Source organism: Pongo pygmaeus, chromosome 7, assembly GCF_028885625.2.
Source record: "Pongo pygmaeus isolate AG05252 chromosome 7, NHGRI_mPonPyg2-v2.0_pri, whole genome shotgun sequence".
NCBI classification, from domain to species: Eukaryota; Metazoa; Chordata; class Mammalia; order Primates; family Hominidae; genus Pongo; species Pongo pygmaeus.
In genome coordinates this window covers 113979210-113996200 of record NC_072380.2, presented here as the reverse complement: position 1 = coordinate 113996200, position 16991 = coordinate 113979210, and the positions used below count along the sequence as shown (strand labels likewise).

Genomic DNA, 16991 nt, shown 5'->3' with positions numbered 1-16991 from the left:
AATGAAAAGGCTCTGAAGATAGATGGTGGCGATATTTGCACAACAATGTGAATGTACTTAATGCCACAGAACTGGACACTTAATAATGGTTAAAATGGTAAATTTTATGTTATATATCTTTTATGACAATGCTTTTAAAGGCATTAAGGAAGAAGTAAGTATTTAAGGAGATCCCACAGCCATAAAAATAGAATGAAATCATGTCCTTTGCAGCAAGATGGGTGGAGCTGGAGGCCATAATCCTAAGCGAATAAATGCAGGAACAGAAAACCAAATACCATGTGTTCTGACTTATAAATGGGAGCTAAACATTGGGTCCACATTGACATAAAGATGGGAACAACAGACACGGGACTACTAAGGTGGGGATGCAGGGCAAGGGCTGAAAAACTGCCTTTTGGGTCCTATGCTCACTACCTGGGTGCTGGGCACAGTTGTATCCCAAACCTCAGTGTCACACAATATATCCATGTAACAAGCCTGCACACATACCCCCAAATCTAAAACAAAAGTTGAAATAACAAATTTTTTTAAAAAAAAGACCTGCATATGTATCCCAGAACTTAAAGTATAATAATTAAAAATAAAAATAAAAATAAATAATAAAAGAGGGAAAAAAATTTCTACTGGCATTGAGATTAAAAACTTAATAAACTGGAAAACTATACATATATAGAAAAAAGGAGAACTGCCTCCCCAGCTCTGCCTGCCGCTATACCCTGAGTTTATGACTCACCTACCCCACTAGAGAGCACTTAGTTTCTTTCCTAAAATATAGTTATTCCTATAGTGTTTTAAAAATTTAATACCTCATGGTATGAGATAAAATTGTGCTACTGACAGGGTTCTCTGGAAGCCTAGAGGATGGAGCTCCCCAGAGGGGCTGAGCCATGGGTAGGAATTTTTCAGGTGGGTGGAGAAGGCTTTCTAGCCACCAGGGCTGCTTATAAAAAGGTTAGAGGGCAGGACAGAACAAGGAAGGCATGGCCGGCATGAGGAATGAGTTGGGGGAGATGTGGCCTCAGAGATGAGCAAAGGCCAGATGAGGAATGGCCTCTGAAGCAGGGACAGATGATTTACTTCTTTTCTCGTGTGCTATGGCACCATAACATTTTTCTTGACTATCAAGCATCCCTCACCCTCTCCCCTTCCAACCAGGTGGCACAAAGTTCCCTGTGCCTCTGAAACCCATCCCCTGCCCCTGGACACCAGCCTCCAGGCTCAGCCTCCAGGGTCCCTTGCTTGGGCTGCTGAATCAGCTCCTAACTGGTCTCTCCTCTCCTTCATTTCATAACTGTGAATTATTTCTGGATCCATTAGGAAGACTCAGAGTGGTCTGCTTAAACTGCAGTCTGATCTTGTCATGTTGCTATTATACTTAAAACCCATCAGTGCTTCCCATTACTCTCAGGTAGGTAGTCTCAAAAACGTCTCCCATCTCAATGTAGGCAGCCCCTGTTTTTCTTCTCACACTTGGGCCAAATATATCTACGACCACGCATACGCTCCTTCTCATAAAAGAGCCATCACACAAAGTCCTCTCTCCCTAGAACATGCTCCACCTCTCCTACACCCACACCACCACCCATGCCTTCTCCAGGCTAACTTGTGCCCATACTTTGAGTACCTTTTAATTTTCTGTGTCCATGATATGGCAATCTCTATGCCTACCTTGTACATGGTTATGTCCTCAGTGCCTGGAATGTAGTAGGCCCTCACTAAATAATTATTGAAAGAATCAATTGATCAATGAAAATGGCCTGGAAAGGGCAGGACCAAAGAAATAGAAGAATAGGGATTCCAAACACTGAAACAAGTTAGCGACTCTCAAAGATTCATGGAAGTGAATGTTACTGTTGCCAAGAGCCCCTGATGTGAGCTCTGTGCAGACAGCTGTGCTCGGTCTAAGGTACTAGGCACAATACCATAAAGGTGGTTATTAACCTGCGGGTTTGCTCTTCTTTGAACCATGCTCTTTTTTGAAACTTTGGCTTTACAAACCATCTTTAGATAAACTGAGAACTTGAGAACTCTGAACTTGGTCTCTTCCCTTGAGTCCTAGATGTCCCTACCTGGACATCCTGCAGGCACATCAAACTCAACTCTTAATTATTGTTCTCCTCAGAGCCTTTATTCTGTACTCTCTGCCTTGATTAATCTAGGAATCATCTTAGGCATCTTACCCTTGTTATGAACTCCCCTCACCAACTCTCTGTCTCTCTTTCTGTCCTGGTCTGTGCATGTGACAGATCATCCTCTACTCTGTGGCAGAGTAGGTATTGCTTCCTCTGGAAAGCTGGTGAATTATCTGGGAGGTTGTCAGTCAACCCACTGCTCTTGGAACATACCCCTTTTAGAGCATTGACCTCCATAAACCATGGTTATAGGTTTATAGCACTGTGTTTGTCCTGGACTGTGATTGTCGGTGATCTCTCTGAGGTGGTGAACTGAATATCACCTGCCTTTAGATATCCAGTAATTACCCCCATTGCTGGGAGGTTATAGCTACTTAGTGAATATTTTTTGGGTGGGTGTGTGGGTGGGTGGATGGATGGATGGATGGATGGATGGATAGATGGATAGATGGACAAACAAATCAACCAACAAACTGGTTTCCAGCAGTACTGGTCAATAGAACAGATAGAAACCAACTGACCAGGGAAGCCTATTTTTCACTACAGCTGGAACCAGATGATGATAAACCAGCTCTTTCAAGAGGAAAATAAAGTTACATAAAGTAAGTCAAAACATTTTTTAAATATCTGGCTAATTGAATCTGTCACATATTTCTGTCATGCCTGAAATTCATGGAAAGGTCACACAACTTTGGAGCTATTATTTGTAAGTAGTTTAAACTGGATAGAGAACTGGGCTAGAATTTTAGTCTCTAAATTACGACAGATTCTATACATTTGGGTTTTAAAAAATAAACACCACTTGATGAGTAAGCAGCTTATTAAGCTCCAAATGCATACTTTTAAAATTTTTAAATAGATTCAAAAAACGGCATTTTGTAAATGGAGGACATTGTAAAACAATGGCTATTAGGAAACATACAGGATTGTCCTGTGATCTTGGGTAAATCCCACTGAGTTGCATGAACTATAAAATGTAAAACCTGATGGACTTCACTGCAATGATCCTGTGGTGACAGTTATCAACTGCAGGTGAAAAGACCTTGAAATTTATGAAGTATTATGCAAAGGTATGCCTTTGCCACGTTCACAGGACAGGGACCACCATTTCTGGAGTGCCTGCGCATAGCTCATGAACTCCTCCCTGTGGACAGAGTCCATGACTGTCTCCTCAGGGCTGATATACTCCAACTTCAGGAGTGAGGAAAAATGGTTTCTTTGACAAAAATAGAATCAATTCATCCTCTGAAGAGGCATAGAAAGTCTATAAAATGTAAATGATAACACGGCAGCAAGTTTTACAATAATTTAACTTCCCAGAGTTTACACGCATTTAAACCAAAAAAACAGACTGCTTTGTTTCATTAACATTTCACTTGACTACAGAAAAAGGTCTATCCTCAAGGGACATTTAACTTTGTTATAACTTTAACACCAACATATATAAGCTGTGAACACCCAAGCAACTGAAAAGGGCTTCAAAATGATCATTTGAACATACAGTGTTTGAAAACAAGACCAATTCTTTCCAGAAACACTAAAATGTTTCAAGCAAAAGTATAGCAAAGCTCATGTGAAATAAAAGAAGCTATGTAACTCTAGTAGTCCACACAGTCTTGGAAATATTAATTCAACAGAAGGAGTTCTAGACTTGGCTGCAACTTGAGTTTTATGTAAACTCCCTACCTGGTATCTCAGAATATTTACAGAAAGCAATATTTCAGCTTTCCTTTAAATGCTAGCAAATATATAAGAGGACAGTTAATCTAGGTACCACATTTACTAGTACTTAATCACCCATATTTACTAATACTTAATTATCCTCTGCATCTGTGGGAAATAAAATACATTGCCTTCATAAATTACTAATTATGGACTGGACGTGGTGACTCACGCCTAATCCCAGCACTTTGGAAGGTCAAGGTGGGTGGATCACTTGAAGCCAGCAGTTCAAGAGCAGCCTGGCCAACATGTGCAAAATCCTGTCTACTAAAAATACACACACAAAAATTAGCCGGTTGCGGTGATGCATGTCTTAGTCCCAGCTACTTGGGAGGCTGAGGCAGGAAAATTGTTTGAACTCAGGAGATGGAGGTTACAGTGAGCTGAGATCATGCCACTGCACTCCAGCCTGGGCAACAGAGTGAGACTCTGTCTAAAAAAAAAAAATTACTAATTATGTTTGTTTCAGGATATGCTTCTGTTTCTCACTAACACAAAAAAAGATTTGCCATCAAATACAGATATATGAAATTATATCCACTTCACAATAACATAATAAAATCTATATTTTAAAGAATAAGATCAACATATTTCTCCTAAATATAATCAATATATTTCTTCAAAGCCTTTTGAAAACTATTAACTGACATATTAATTTAACATCATAAAAGTTTCAAACAGGCTGGGCACGGTGGCTCACACCTGTAATCCCAGCATTTTGGGAGGTTGAGGAGGGCGGATCGCGAGGTCAAGAGATCAAGACCATCCTGGCCAGTATGGTGAAACCCTGTCTCTACTAAAAATACAAAAATTAGCTGGTCATGGTGGAGCATGCCTGTAATCCCAGGTATTTGGGAGGCTAATGCAGGAGAATTGCTTGAACCCAGGAGGTGGAGGTTGCAGTGAGCCGAGATCGTGCCACTGCACTCCAGCCTGGTGACAGAGAAAGACTCCATCTCACAAAAAAAAAAAAAGTTAAAAAGAGAAGTTGTAATGATCTGAATAATCAAATCAGGGTCACTTTAAAGATATATTTATAGATTTTGAAGATCAATACAACTGTCAAGTTTTGACTATTCTTTCCATCATAGAAGAAAATCACTTTTCAATTTCTTTCTAAGGATGAGACCAAAAACAGTTAAGCCCTCAAGAAGTGGCCCAGTACACGAAGCAGCCTAATTTGATGAGTTCTGTGCTTCCCAACTATCCTCAATACGTTTTGAAAATTTTCAATTTGTAACATTTAGAATTTATCCTTGCATTTCTCAAATGAGATCCTCAATCAGAAAGAATGAAAACTATAAAACAACCACAGCCAGAAAAGAAGAAGAAGAAAAAGCCTACCATGAAATCATTTTGGTTTTCAGACTTTTTTTTTTTTTTTTTTTTCAGGAATTCCCCTTCACTGTAGAGAAAATAGCCTTAGTTACATGCAATGTAGTTTAGGCCTTAAAGCAACCTTTCATCTGGAGCCCAAGTCCCCCCAAGCTAAGGTCCTTCTTGCTATGTCAGGAGTCCTGCTGGGAGTTTTATGCCTTCATAAGAGGGTGGTCACAATCTGCCAATGCTGGCTCTCTTGATAAGTGGGAAAGTCAGCCTAGACTGGAGAAAGCCTAGACCAATAGAAAGCCCTTCGTATATTTCTCCAGCACTTCCTAACTATAAAGGATGCATTTATTTGAGTCAGCAATACCCTTATTTAAAATACCCTGGATGGTCCTACCTGTCGGTCACTTGCACCTGCCACTCATACCTCACTCTCCATCTTAGATAAAGCCTCGCTTTGTTTTCAATCATCTCCCCAACAAGGAATCCCTCTTGAGTGTTTTAATGGGAAAGAAGTTGGAAAAGGAATGTGTAATTTTAGAAAACTCTGGCAGAAGAGTAGGTGTGGTGGCAATGCCAGAGGTGGTGGTGGGAGGTCTTTTGAAAGCATGAGAACTATTTTAGGGGAGAGACAGGAGACAATAGCTTGCAAAATGGAGGCTGCTGGAAGTTAACAAGAAGTAGGAAGCAGAAAGGAAACAGGAAGCAGAGACCGAAGGTTACTAAAAGGGAAATTATCTCTCCTGCATGATTTTGCCGAAACCTCTGGTTTTTCCATGACGGAGGGAGAAGGGAAGGTGGGATTCAGTTCTTATTCTAAAATAAGAGTTAATAAGAGTTCATTGTGCCCAACCAGCAAAATAAACACAGCCATCCTCACATTTGTGCCAATTCCCAGCATCAGCCAAAGGTGTTTACAATCAAGGCAGGCAATAAATCTCATTCAGTAAATACTTGTCAATTTTTTACACTTCAATAATTCAAAAGGAGCAGGTCATACCAGGCATAGTTGTTTATGCTTGAGAAAAATCATTGTTTTTTGTTTGATTTCCTGAAATACTCCTATTTTATAGGTAGTATATGGCAAGTAAATTTTTGAAATGTAAGTGCATTACATTTATTTTGCCTTAAGAGTTTTTCAAAATAAAAATTTACTACTCATCAAAACAAACGGAGAAAGTTAGGGTTGTAACCAAATTAGGTATTGAAATTGCTGCAAAAGTCTTCTACAAAAGTGTTCATTGGAATGTTCCTTATATAACTGAAAAATCTAGAAACCTGAATGTTTCTTATAAATAGAAAAATCTAGAGGCAACCTAAATGTTCAACCACCGAGCAATAACTAAATTATGGTACAGCCACTGATATGGTTTGGCTCTGTGTCCTCACCCAAATCTCACCTTGAATTGTACTCCCATAATTCCCATGTGTCGTGGGAGGGTTGTGGGAGATAATTTGAATCATGGGAGCAGTTTCCCCCATACTGTTCTTGTGATAGCGAATAAGTCTCACAAGATCTGATGGTTTTATCAGGGGTTTCCACTTTTGCGTCTTCTTCATTTTCTGTTTCCACTGCCATGTAAGAAGTGCCTTTTGCCTCCCACCATGATTCTGAGGCCTCCCCAGCCATGTGGAACTGTAAGTCCAATTAAACCTCCTTTTCTTCTCAGTCTCCGGTATGTTTTTATCAGCAGTGTGAAAATGGACTAATAAAGCCACACAATGTAATATACTTCTTTCAGCAAAAATAATAATCCTAAAGTAAACATGGTAACAAGGAAGTATTTGTAATATGATAAGAATAATATGCAAATATTTATGCATGTGAACAAAGAACACAAAAAATACTATCCCAAAATGAGCACTTCCTCTGGGTAGGTGACAGAGTTGAGCTCTGTAGATGGGGAAGTAGGGGGCAATGAGAACAGTAAGAGGCTGTATTCTATATTGAGTTTGGAAATGCTATTAGTTCCCTGGCCTGGGACAAAGAATCTGTTCCTTCTTCCCACCAGCAAAGGGTTGTCCTGGAGCAGGAAGAAGAGAAAAGTGGAGGCTGGGGACCTACCTTGTAGTAGTCATAAAGCAGGCCGAGGGCAGCAGCACTGTCCTCATCACCATTAATGCTCATCATGGCCTTGGTGGCCGCTGTCAGGGGATTCTCCAAGTATGACTTCCAGGCTTCATCCTCACTGGTGTAGGCTCTTCGGGTATTGAATGGAGGGTCGCTGGGCATGGGCACTAAGGCCACTAGTCTTTTATTACTGTAAAAACAAGAGAAATGTGAGGTTCATTTTCAGAGAGAGCAAATTTTTTATCCCTAATAATATACACATTACATGACTACAAGCATTAATTTTTATTTCCCCAGAATGGGAGAGAAGGAAGGGAAGAAGTTTAAAGTTAAAGTGACAACTATTGATTTTTTTTTTTACTGTTATGAGAAGTAATAAGTTTTTAAAAAGTAGTACCAGTAGTATAAGCTGGTATTATGGTTTGAATGTTCATCACCTCCAAAACCTAAGTTAAAATTTAGTTAACATTGTGATGGTATTGGAAGGTAGGGCTTCCACGTGGTGTTGAGCCCACTCATCTTTAAGAGGTGTTTAGGTCATGAATGGATTAATGCCATTATCAAAGGAGTGGGTTCATTGTGACTGAAATAGCTTCACCCCCTCTTGCTCTCTTTCCATCTTGCTCTCTCTTTACTCTTCCATCTTTCCCCATAAGATGATGCTGCGAGAAGTCCTTGGTCAGATGCTGCCCCTTGATCCTGGACTTCCCGGCCTCCAGAATTGTGAGCCAATAAATTTCTACCCAGGGTCAGGTATTCTGTTATAGCAGCACAAAATTGACTATAACAATTGGTCCTCTTCAAACTCAGAGCTCAGTATCCAGTCATTCTAGGGGCCAAGTAATTTTATTTATTTATTCTTTTTTTTTTTTTTTCTGAGACTTAGTTTCACTCTTGTTGTCCAGGTTGGAGTGCAATGGCACAATCTCAGCTCACTGAAACCTCTGCTTCCCAGGTTCAAGGATTCTCCATCTCAGCCTCCCAAGTAAGTGGGATTACAGGCGCCTGCCACCATGCTTGGCTAATTTTTGTATTTCTAGTAGAGATGACCGGTCTCAAACTCCTGACCTCAGGTGATCCCTCTGCCTGGGCCTCCCAGAGTGCAAGGATTACAGGCATGTGCCACCATGCCTGGCCTAATTATTCTTTATTAATGAATGCAAGAATGGAACCCTAAGAGAGAGCAGGTTTCATTTAATTCTCTGAGTTCTCATTATAAATATGTGCAAGACATTAAATGTAATCAATATACTAATGATTATTGAAAACTGTTTTATCTAGTTTAATCTATACTTGAAATTACTAGCAAATTATAGACCAACCCATGTCTCAATGTAAAAGGCAATGTAAGCTACTTTGCAAACACAATGTATTACAGGTAATGCTGTGCAAAATGATATGGAACAGTAGTAATGAGATGGACTCTATTGTAGAGCCTGTGCTGCTACAGAATTCTACAATATTTAGGTGATAATAAAAGCTACAAGCTACAAAGACCATCATGGAAAGTGAGGGAATCTATACAGGGAATTTACAGTAGAAACAGAAATGGGTGGGAATCAATCAATCCTAACCAAGCCAGCCTTGCATAAAGCAGCAATTGACAAACAAGGCAATGTCTTCAGGTGAGTATGATGACTCAAGTACCCAAAGACCATGATAGTCCTCAGCATCTCCCCATGCTGGGTGCTCGGCTATCAAATAACAGAGCCTGCAGAGGTTTGGTCACTTCTCTCCTAGCTCTCATATGTTTGTTCATTGAAATGGAACCCACATGGAACAATGAGACATTGTATTTCAGTAACACCTATGTCAGCACATCGTAACATGGCAGGGACATGTGACAAGGCTGGCAAAGGCAACAACAACATCAATCAATAGAAATGCAACTGCCAAGGACTTCTGATGATCATGCAGTCATAAAAGAGGTCCCTGTTTGCCAAGAACCAACATATGTTGGTGCAGATGCATGGGAAAGGGAACAGTTATATACTGTTGATAGGAATGTATATTAGTACAATCTCTATGGAAAACAGTATGGAGATTTTTCAAAGAACCAAAAGTAGATCTACCATTCTTTCCAGCAATCCCATTGCTAGGTATGTACCCTAAGGAAAATAAGTCATTATATTAAAAAGACACCTCCACTCGTATGTTTATTACAGCACAATTCACAATTGCAAAGATACGGAAAAAACCTATGTACCCATCAATTGATGAGTGGTTAAAGAAAACGTGGTGTACACACACACACACAATGAAATAGTACTCAGCCATTAAAAAAGAATGAAATAAGGTCTTTTGCAGCAACTGTGATGGAACTGGAGGCCACTATCCTAAGTGAAGTAACCCAGGAACGACAACAACAAAAAACAAATACCACATGTTCTCACTTATAAGTGGGAGCTAAGCAGCTATGGGTATGCAAAGGCAAACAGAGTGATATAATAAACATTGGTACAATGTACACTATTCAGGTGACACGTGCATTAAAAGCCCAGACTTCATCACTATACAGTGCATTCATGTAACTAAAAACCACCTGTACCCCTAAAGCTATTGAAATGAAAAATATAGAAATAAAATAAAATAGAAAATAAAAAAAGAAAGGCTTAAAAAAAGAGGTCTATTTTTGCTGACACTCCTATGGGATCTCCTAATGGTAGATGATTCCTCAGCTCACTTTGTGATGGAGAACTGGAGTGAACTCACAACAAAGAGTGTGTCAAGGGCCCTTTGTGTGCTGTCATGATGCATGCTTTGGTGTAAGGTCAGAAAAAAAGACACTGACATTGGTAAGATATGTTTGGGGTGGGGCAGATGGGAAATGCATGTTTAGCAGAGTGGAGTTCTGGTCGCTAGGCCTCTGAATCAGGCTCTTTGAGCCAGTGGTTTGGTGAAACTGATTGGAAGGAAAGAGAGAACATTGACTCAATTACAAATGAGTTAGATTACAAGGGTATAATCAGGCTTCTTGGAATACATGCGAAAACACCCTGGTTGGCAGGCTTACTACCATACTGTTAGGCACTGTGGTGACATGGAGTAGCATAGGCCTTAGAAGTAAGTATTTGTTCACCATTTACAGTGGTGAGAAGCTGGGTAATGTCTAACGTTCACTTTCTTAAATAGTTCAGTGCCTACTTACCTTACAATGTGCTTATGAAGATCAAATAAAATAATTGATAAAATAGGATTCTGCAAACTGCATAGTACTTTGCAAATAACAGGTATGACTATCACTGCACAGTTTTATGTTCCCATAAAATTTGTGGATACATCAATTTTTGGTAAAGTTTAGTATAATTTAAAAGTCTTAAAGATAATCATTAATTGAAGGGAAGTTGAAGTTGTTCATTCAACAATATTCTTTAAATATTTATTGAGAGCCCAATAGTTGCCAGACATTGTGCTGGTTGTTAAGGATGGAGTGGCACATGACATACTGTTCCTTACCCCATGCACCTGCCAGAGAGAGAGAATATCACTATTACAGGGCCATGCGTGTGAGAAAGGACATGGGTGGTGTTGTGAAGGCACACGACAGAGGGGACTAACCTAATGAAAGGACAAAGAAGCGGGCCAACATTTCTAAACAAAGCTGAAGCATAGGTAGGAATGTGCTGGTCAATGCTGAGATGGCGAGATGTGGGAAATGCTTTTTAAAGTGAAAGATACTTTGGTAGTGCAGAATAATGGGATTTTCTTACAAAAGGAGCACATTCGTATTTATTTTGGAGAGTCCGTTAGAAAAATTTACATATTTAATCTAATGATAAAATAGCATTTCCATGTAGAAAACTTCTAAATATGCAGGGTTGGATTTGGAGACAGGAAATGCTGGTGGACTCCTGAGGTTCTATAATGAGGCCTCCAGGAAGAACTAAGAAGGTAGCAGAGGTGGTAGGCCCTGGCTGTGACAGTGTCACTGGCCCCCCACAATTGATTAGTTGGGGCCACCCTGGGTGCCTGGTCTGCAGCCTCCACTTGGAGAGTAAAATAGAGGATTTGGAACCTCAGTCGTTGCCCATGAAGGCACAGGCATCATGCACACTTCCAAAAATGCCCAGTCCTGCAGGAAGGACTTCACGTTATTTGGAGTGATCACATTGAAAAGGATGAGGATTTACTCTGTCATGCCTCAGAGACACACACATTGCTGTGGAGGAGTGTGGGTGGGGTGAGGTGTTAATTATAACACTGGCTAAATTCCAAAAGTTTAGCAGGAAGCACCAAGCTGAAGGATCAGAGCCAAGTCTCGATTTACACTAAGATGTGTCCTGATTCACTGGAGAGATTTTTCCCTAAATCTTCCTTCTTGAAATCCCTACTCCCTACTGCTGAGTTTCTTAGCTTGCTGATTTCATCTTTCCTAGCACAAAGCTTTGCTCATAAATTTAAGAGCGTCATCAGCCTTTCCCCTAAAATGAAATTGTTGATGAATCCTTACGTGATCAGTGGAAAAAGTATTTTGGGAAATCACAACATTATTAGCTGTTTCTTTTCACATTCTTGACAGCCATAGCGGACTTTTATGCTCTTCCCTTTAACTACGCAATGAATTTGGTTTTTTCTTCGCAAATTATAATCTCTCTGGTACACAGCACTGTTGAATGAAGTTTAATTTAACAAAAACAATAATCTCTCTGGTACGCTGAGCAAAAATGTAGACTTGTAAAGAAAGGAAAGTTTCACAGAGCAACTTTCACCACAGTTAGGAACACTCTGAAGCTGTTTTATCATTGCTCTTTTGGAAGGGCAATTCTAATTCTGCTCTGGTCCACTTCTTAAATATCCTTTGTGAAGCTTCAGGTGCGCTATGTCCTGGGTAGCCTCAAACACAGAACGGTAAACAGCAACTGTAAACTCGATCCCAAGGTCTTGCTTTGGAGGAAAATTTTGGGGATCGCCAGAGCAATCACAGCAAGGCTACTTTTTTGTCACACAGACAACTTTTTTTTTTTTCTTGTTCGTTTTCTTTAATCCATGACTTCACTGTGTGGATGCTGGGAGATGGCTGAGAGATGAGTCATCAGCTGAAGCGGTGAAAGGGAACACGCAGGTGTGCCACTGAGACCAAGACCAGCCAGTCCGCAATGCTCCAGATCATTCTGCCAGGACAGCCCCCTCCATGCTCCCCTGAGTATAATAGGAGTCAAATGCAGGAATGCTTTGCTGGGGAGAAGCAGAGGAAGCTTAACACATAACATTTTCCCCTTCTAAAGATATGTGCAGTTATGGTCAACAGATCCAGACACAAATCCACTTATAAAGACACTTGGGATCCAAAACAAAAACTAGGACAGTGCCTGTCACGCAATGCATGTTCATGGGAAACCCCGTGCTAAACCATTAGTGGATGATCTGCTTCCGGGTCAGGGCTTCTTATGTAGCAGGGCAGCTCCCTCATTGTGATCTGTTGAAAATCAGCCCTAGACACAAGGGTTTGTAGAGAACAAAAACAAAGGAAAGAAACGAAATTTTTTTAAAAAAGAAAATAACAAAGGAAAAAACTAGGATGGTGAAGTATGCACACAAATTATTACTTTTAATCAACTTCTCATATCCATTTCTACAAGGACATTGGTTTGTTTGTGTTTTATGGAATTTTTGTCTTGATATAGGCGGAGGATGCTTTTGGAGTTGGGTAACTTCAGTTTAAATCTCAGCTCTATCAATGAGTGAATTTAGATGAGTTGCTCATCTCCTTGATGAGCAGGTATCTCTTTGAGCTTCCATTTCTTCCTCTGTGTCATGATATTTTATAATATTATTCTAAAGGAATCACTCAGATATTTACATTTGAAGTGCTTGGTGCATTACAGATCTTCCATAGATCATAGCTAGATAGTAGTTGTACCCTCCATAGAACTAATTCTACTAATAACCAGCTCAAAGTCCAATGGACTGTTTTCAGGTCCTAACTCCTTGAATTTTCTTGGCCATTTTTTACTTTTGTAAAATCCTGCTTTACTTGTGAGACACTATGCTAAGGTGGTTCTTCTCTTTAGCCAACCATTCTTTCCTAATTTCTGTTCTACCTGAACTCTCCTCTTCTTTCTCTAACTCTGACCATTCCTTGGTCTTTTTCTTATTTCTCTACATCATTGTTCTTATAGCTTTCATTGCTCTACTTTAATGACTAACAGATATATAGTACCTGAGAACAATTTCTGTATTTCTACATGGAATCCTTTTGTCATGGAATCAACCTAAATGCCCATCAATAGAAGAATGGATATAGAAAATGTGGTACATATACATCATGGAATACTATGCAGCCATAAAAAAGAACAAGATCATGTCCTTTGCAGGAACATGGATGGAGCCAGAGGTTATTATCCTTAAACTAACACAGGAATAGAAAACCAAATACTGCATGTTCTCACTTATAAGTGGGAGCCAAATGATGAGAACAAATGGACACAAAGAGACAAACAACAGACACTGGTGCCTACCGGAGGGCGGGGGGTGAGGGGAGGGGAGGAAGAGGAGCATAAAAAATAACTATTGGATACTACGCTTAGTACCTGGGTGATGAAACAATCTGTACATCAAACTCTTGTGACATGAGTTTACGTATATAACAGACCTGCACATGTACCCCTGAATGTAAAATAAAAGTTAAAAAAAAAAAAAAAAAGAATCTTGCTGTCAATTTAAACTTAATGTCTTCAACACTAAGCTAATCATCAGTTCTCAACCACCAGGCACTCCTCATCATTATCTGTCCCCAGTCACTCAAGGCCAAACCTTATGTACTGTTTAAATATCCAGACTCTGAAGCCAGACTGCCTGGGTGCAAATCTTGGCTGCACCACTTATTAGCTGTGTTACCCTGGATTACTTAGTTAACCTTTCTGTGTATCAGTTTCTTCACCTATAAAATGGAGAAGTATCCCAATGTAGACAGAATCATGATATTAACTTCCTACTATTTTTGTCAGAATTAAATATACTGACACACTATAAAAGCTGCATACATGCTAGCTATTATTCTTTCTCTTTATCAGTTACATGAAGTCAATCACCGTATCTATTATTACAGCTTCAGTCTTATCTCTTCATGCCTTCAACTTTCTCCTCTTTGATCCATATTGAAGGCTAGTAAAATAATCTTCATAGAACGTAATTTTTTCAGAGTATACTATGACTCTTTACTGCCTATAACATCAAGTCCAAAATCCTCTGTCTGACATTTAAGGTCTTCCATTATCTGGTTCCAACCTACTTTTCAAAATTTACTTCCTTGTACTTATTTAATTTAAGGAATTAAGCCATTTTCTCTGCAGCTTCCTAAAGATGCCCATTCTTACTTCTATACCTTTGCTCAGACTGTTCCCCTGCCTGAAATTCCCTTCCTGCTTCTCTGTCTAAATTGTTCTCTTATCAAAGTCCAGCTGCAACATCCCATCCTCCAAAAAATTTTCCAGGATTTTCCCTATTTTAGTCTTTCAGGGCCTCCCTTATGCTAAAAACTTTCACAGCCTATGTGTTATTTATTACATAATCTACCATTTAATTTGTATCATGCAAAGATGACTGACTATGCAAAGAAAACTGTCACTGAAGGCCAGGTGCAGTGGCTCATGCCTGTAATCCCAGCACTTTGGGAGGCCAAGGCAGGTGGATCACCTGAGGTCGGGAGTTCGAGACCAGCCTGGCCAACGTGGCAAAACCCTGTCTCTACTGAAAATACAAAAAAAATTAGCCAGGTGTGGTGGTGTGCATCCATAATCCCAGCTACTCGGGAGGCTGAGGCAGAAAAATCGCTTGAACCTGGGAGGCAGAGGCTGCAGTGAGCCAAGATCAAGCCACTGCACTCCAGCCTGGGCAACAGAGTGAGACTCTGTCTCAAAAAAAAAAAAAGAAAAGAAAAAGAAAGAAAAAGAAAAAGGAAAACTGTCACTGAGCTGTCAGATCCACCAATGACACCAAAACAGTGGCATTCCATCAAATAAAAAACCCGGCAGTTCCCATGCACAGTCACTGGCCTTTGTCCTGCCTTGGATTCACAACAGCCTGGCTTCACCCTGGGATCTGGAAAACCTTCTTCTCTAGCTTAGCCTTTGGCTCTCTTCTAGAAGCACCAAACTCTACTTCATCCCCAAGTGCATTCACACAAACACACACATCTCCCTGAGTAAATTAACACACCTACACACCCAGACTGGCCTTAGGCACTTACATCTAAAGTGTGTCAGATTGTTTGTAGAAAATGTTAACACACACAAAGGTTAACTAAGTTGTCCAGGGTAACACAGCTACAAAATACACAACCAGAATCTGACCACAGAAGATGATCATTGAGTCAAATCCCTATCATATAGAACTTACTAGCCCTATCACATAGCACAGGTGATGCAACCTGTCTGGATCTTAGCTTTCTCATTTGTGAAAGAGCTGATAAATTAAATGAGAGAAATGCATGTGATGCACCTAGCAGAGCACTAGACACAGAGTAGTGCCCTCTAATTGGCCCGTGATGAGGATTAGAGAAGAGCAAGATAAATAATATAGGGAAGCCAAACATCTGCTCTTCAATCACCACCACACAACACTTTAAATCCTTATCTGCCTTCAGCCTTTCCTGTCTCTGTTGGTAAAAACTCTACCCTTATAGTTGCAATACTTGAAGTCATACTTGATTCCTCATTTTCTTACATCCACTTCATTAGAAAATCCCATTGGTTCTACTTTCAAAATATATCCAGACTCTGGCCACTTCTCACTACCTCCACAGCTAGCACCCTGGTCCAAGCCACCATCATCTTGCACTTGGATTATTGCACTGTCTCTGTGGTAGCCAGCCTCCCATATGGCCCTCATTGATCCTTGACTCCTAGAATTCACACCCCTGTGAGTCCTCTCCCACACTGGACCAGGGTTGGTCTATATGACCAACAGCACATAGCAGAAGTGATAGTATATTACTACAGAGTTAGATAATAAAACTCTGCAGCTTACATCTTTGTAAGTCTCTCCCCTACTCCCACCCCATCCCCTTGCGCTAGCAAACTACCATATCACGGCATATTTTGGCAAGGAACTGAAGCCTTGACAAACAGCCAGTGAGGAACTGAGGGCTTCTCACAACCAGGTGAGTGAGCCTAGTAGACTCTCCTGTCTGAGTCAAGTCTTGAATCAATTATGAACCCAGATGACAACTTGACTGCCACCTTATGAAACCCTGAGCCGGAAACTCACAGCTAAGCTGCTCCCAGATTCCTCAGAAAGTGCATGAGATCATGAATGTATGCTAGTTTAGCTGCTAAGTTTTGAGACAGTATGTTACACAGGAATAGAAAATGAATACGGTTTCCTAATAGGTTTCCCTGCTTTTATGATTACCCCCTCCCTCCTTTCCAGTCTATTCTCAACAAAACAGCATCTAGAGAAATCCCATTGAAACGAAATCACATCATGCCCTCTCATGCTCAATTCTGTAATGACTCCCCTTTTCCTTTAGAATAGAAGTGATGGTTGTTACAATGACCTACCAGGTCCCCCAGGATCATGGGTCCCTTACTTCTACAGTCTATTCTCCCCATACTCTCCTTCTCACTCATTCTCATCTTGCTGCACTGGTCCCACCTTAAGGCCTTGACTTCAGCTGTTTCATCTTCCCAGAATGTTCTTCCCCCAAATACCTAAGGCTAGCTCTCTCATCTCCTTTAAGCTTTTGTCCAAATCTTACCTTAATGAGACTTAACCTGACTACCCTATTTAATGCAGCA

At 40.3% G+C, this 16991-nt stretch overlaps 1 protein-coding gene across 1 annotated transcript in view; it reads right to left on the bottom strand.

The window, feature by feature from the left end:
• The window catches only part of GRHL2 (grainyhead like transcription factor 2), a 183207-nt gene that overhangs the window by 124603 nt on the left and 41613 nt on the right, over nucleotides 1-16991 (bottom strand). The window contains exon 2 of the mRNA XM_054499136.2: nucleotides 7249-7444. Coding sequence (XP_054355111.1) covers nucleotides 7249-7444 — 196 coding nt within the window. The remainder of the gene's footprint in view (nucleotides 1-7248; nucleotides 7445-16991) is intronic.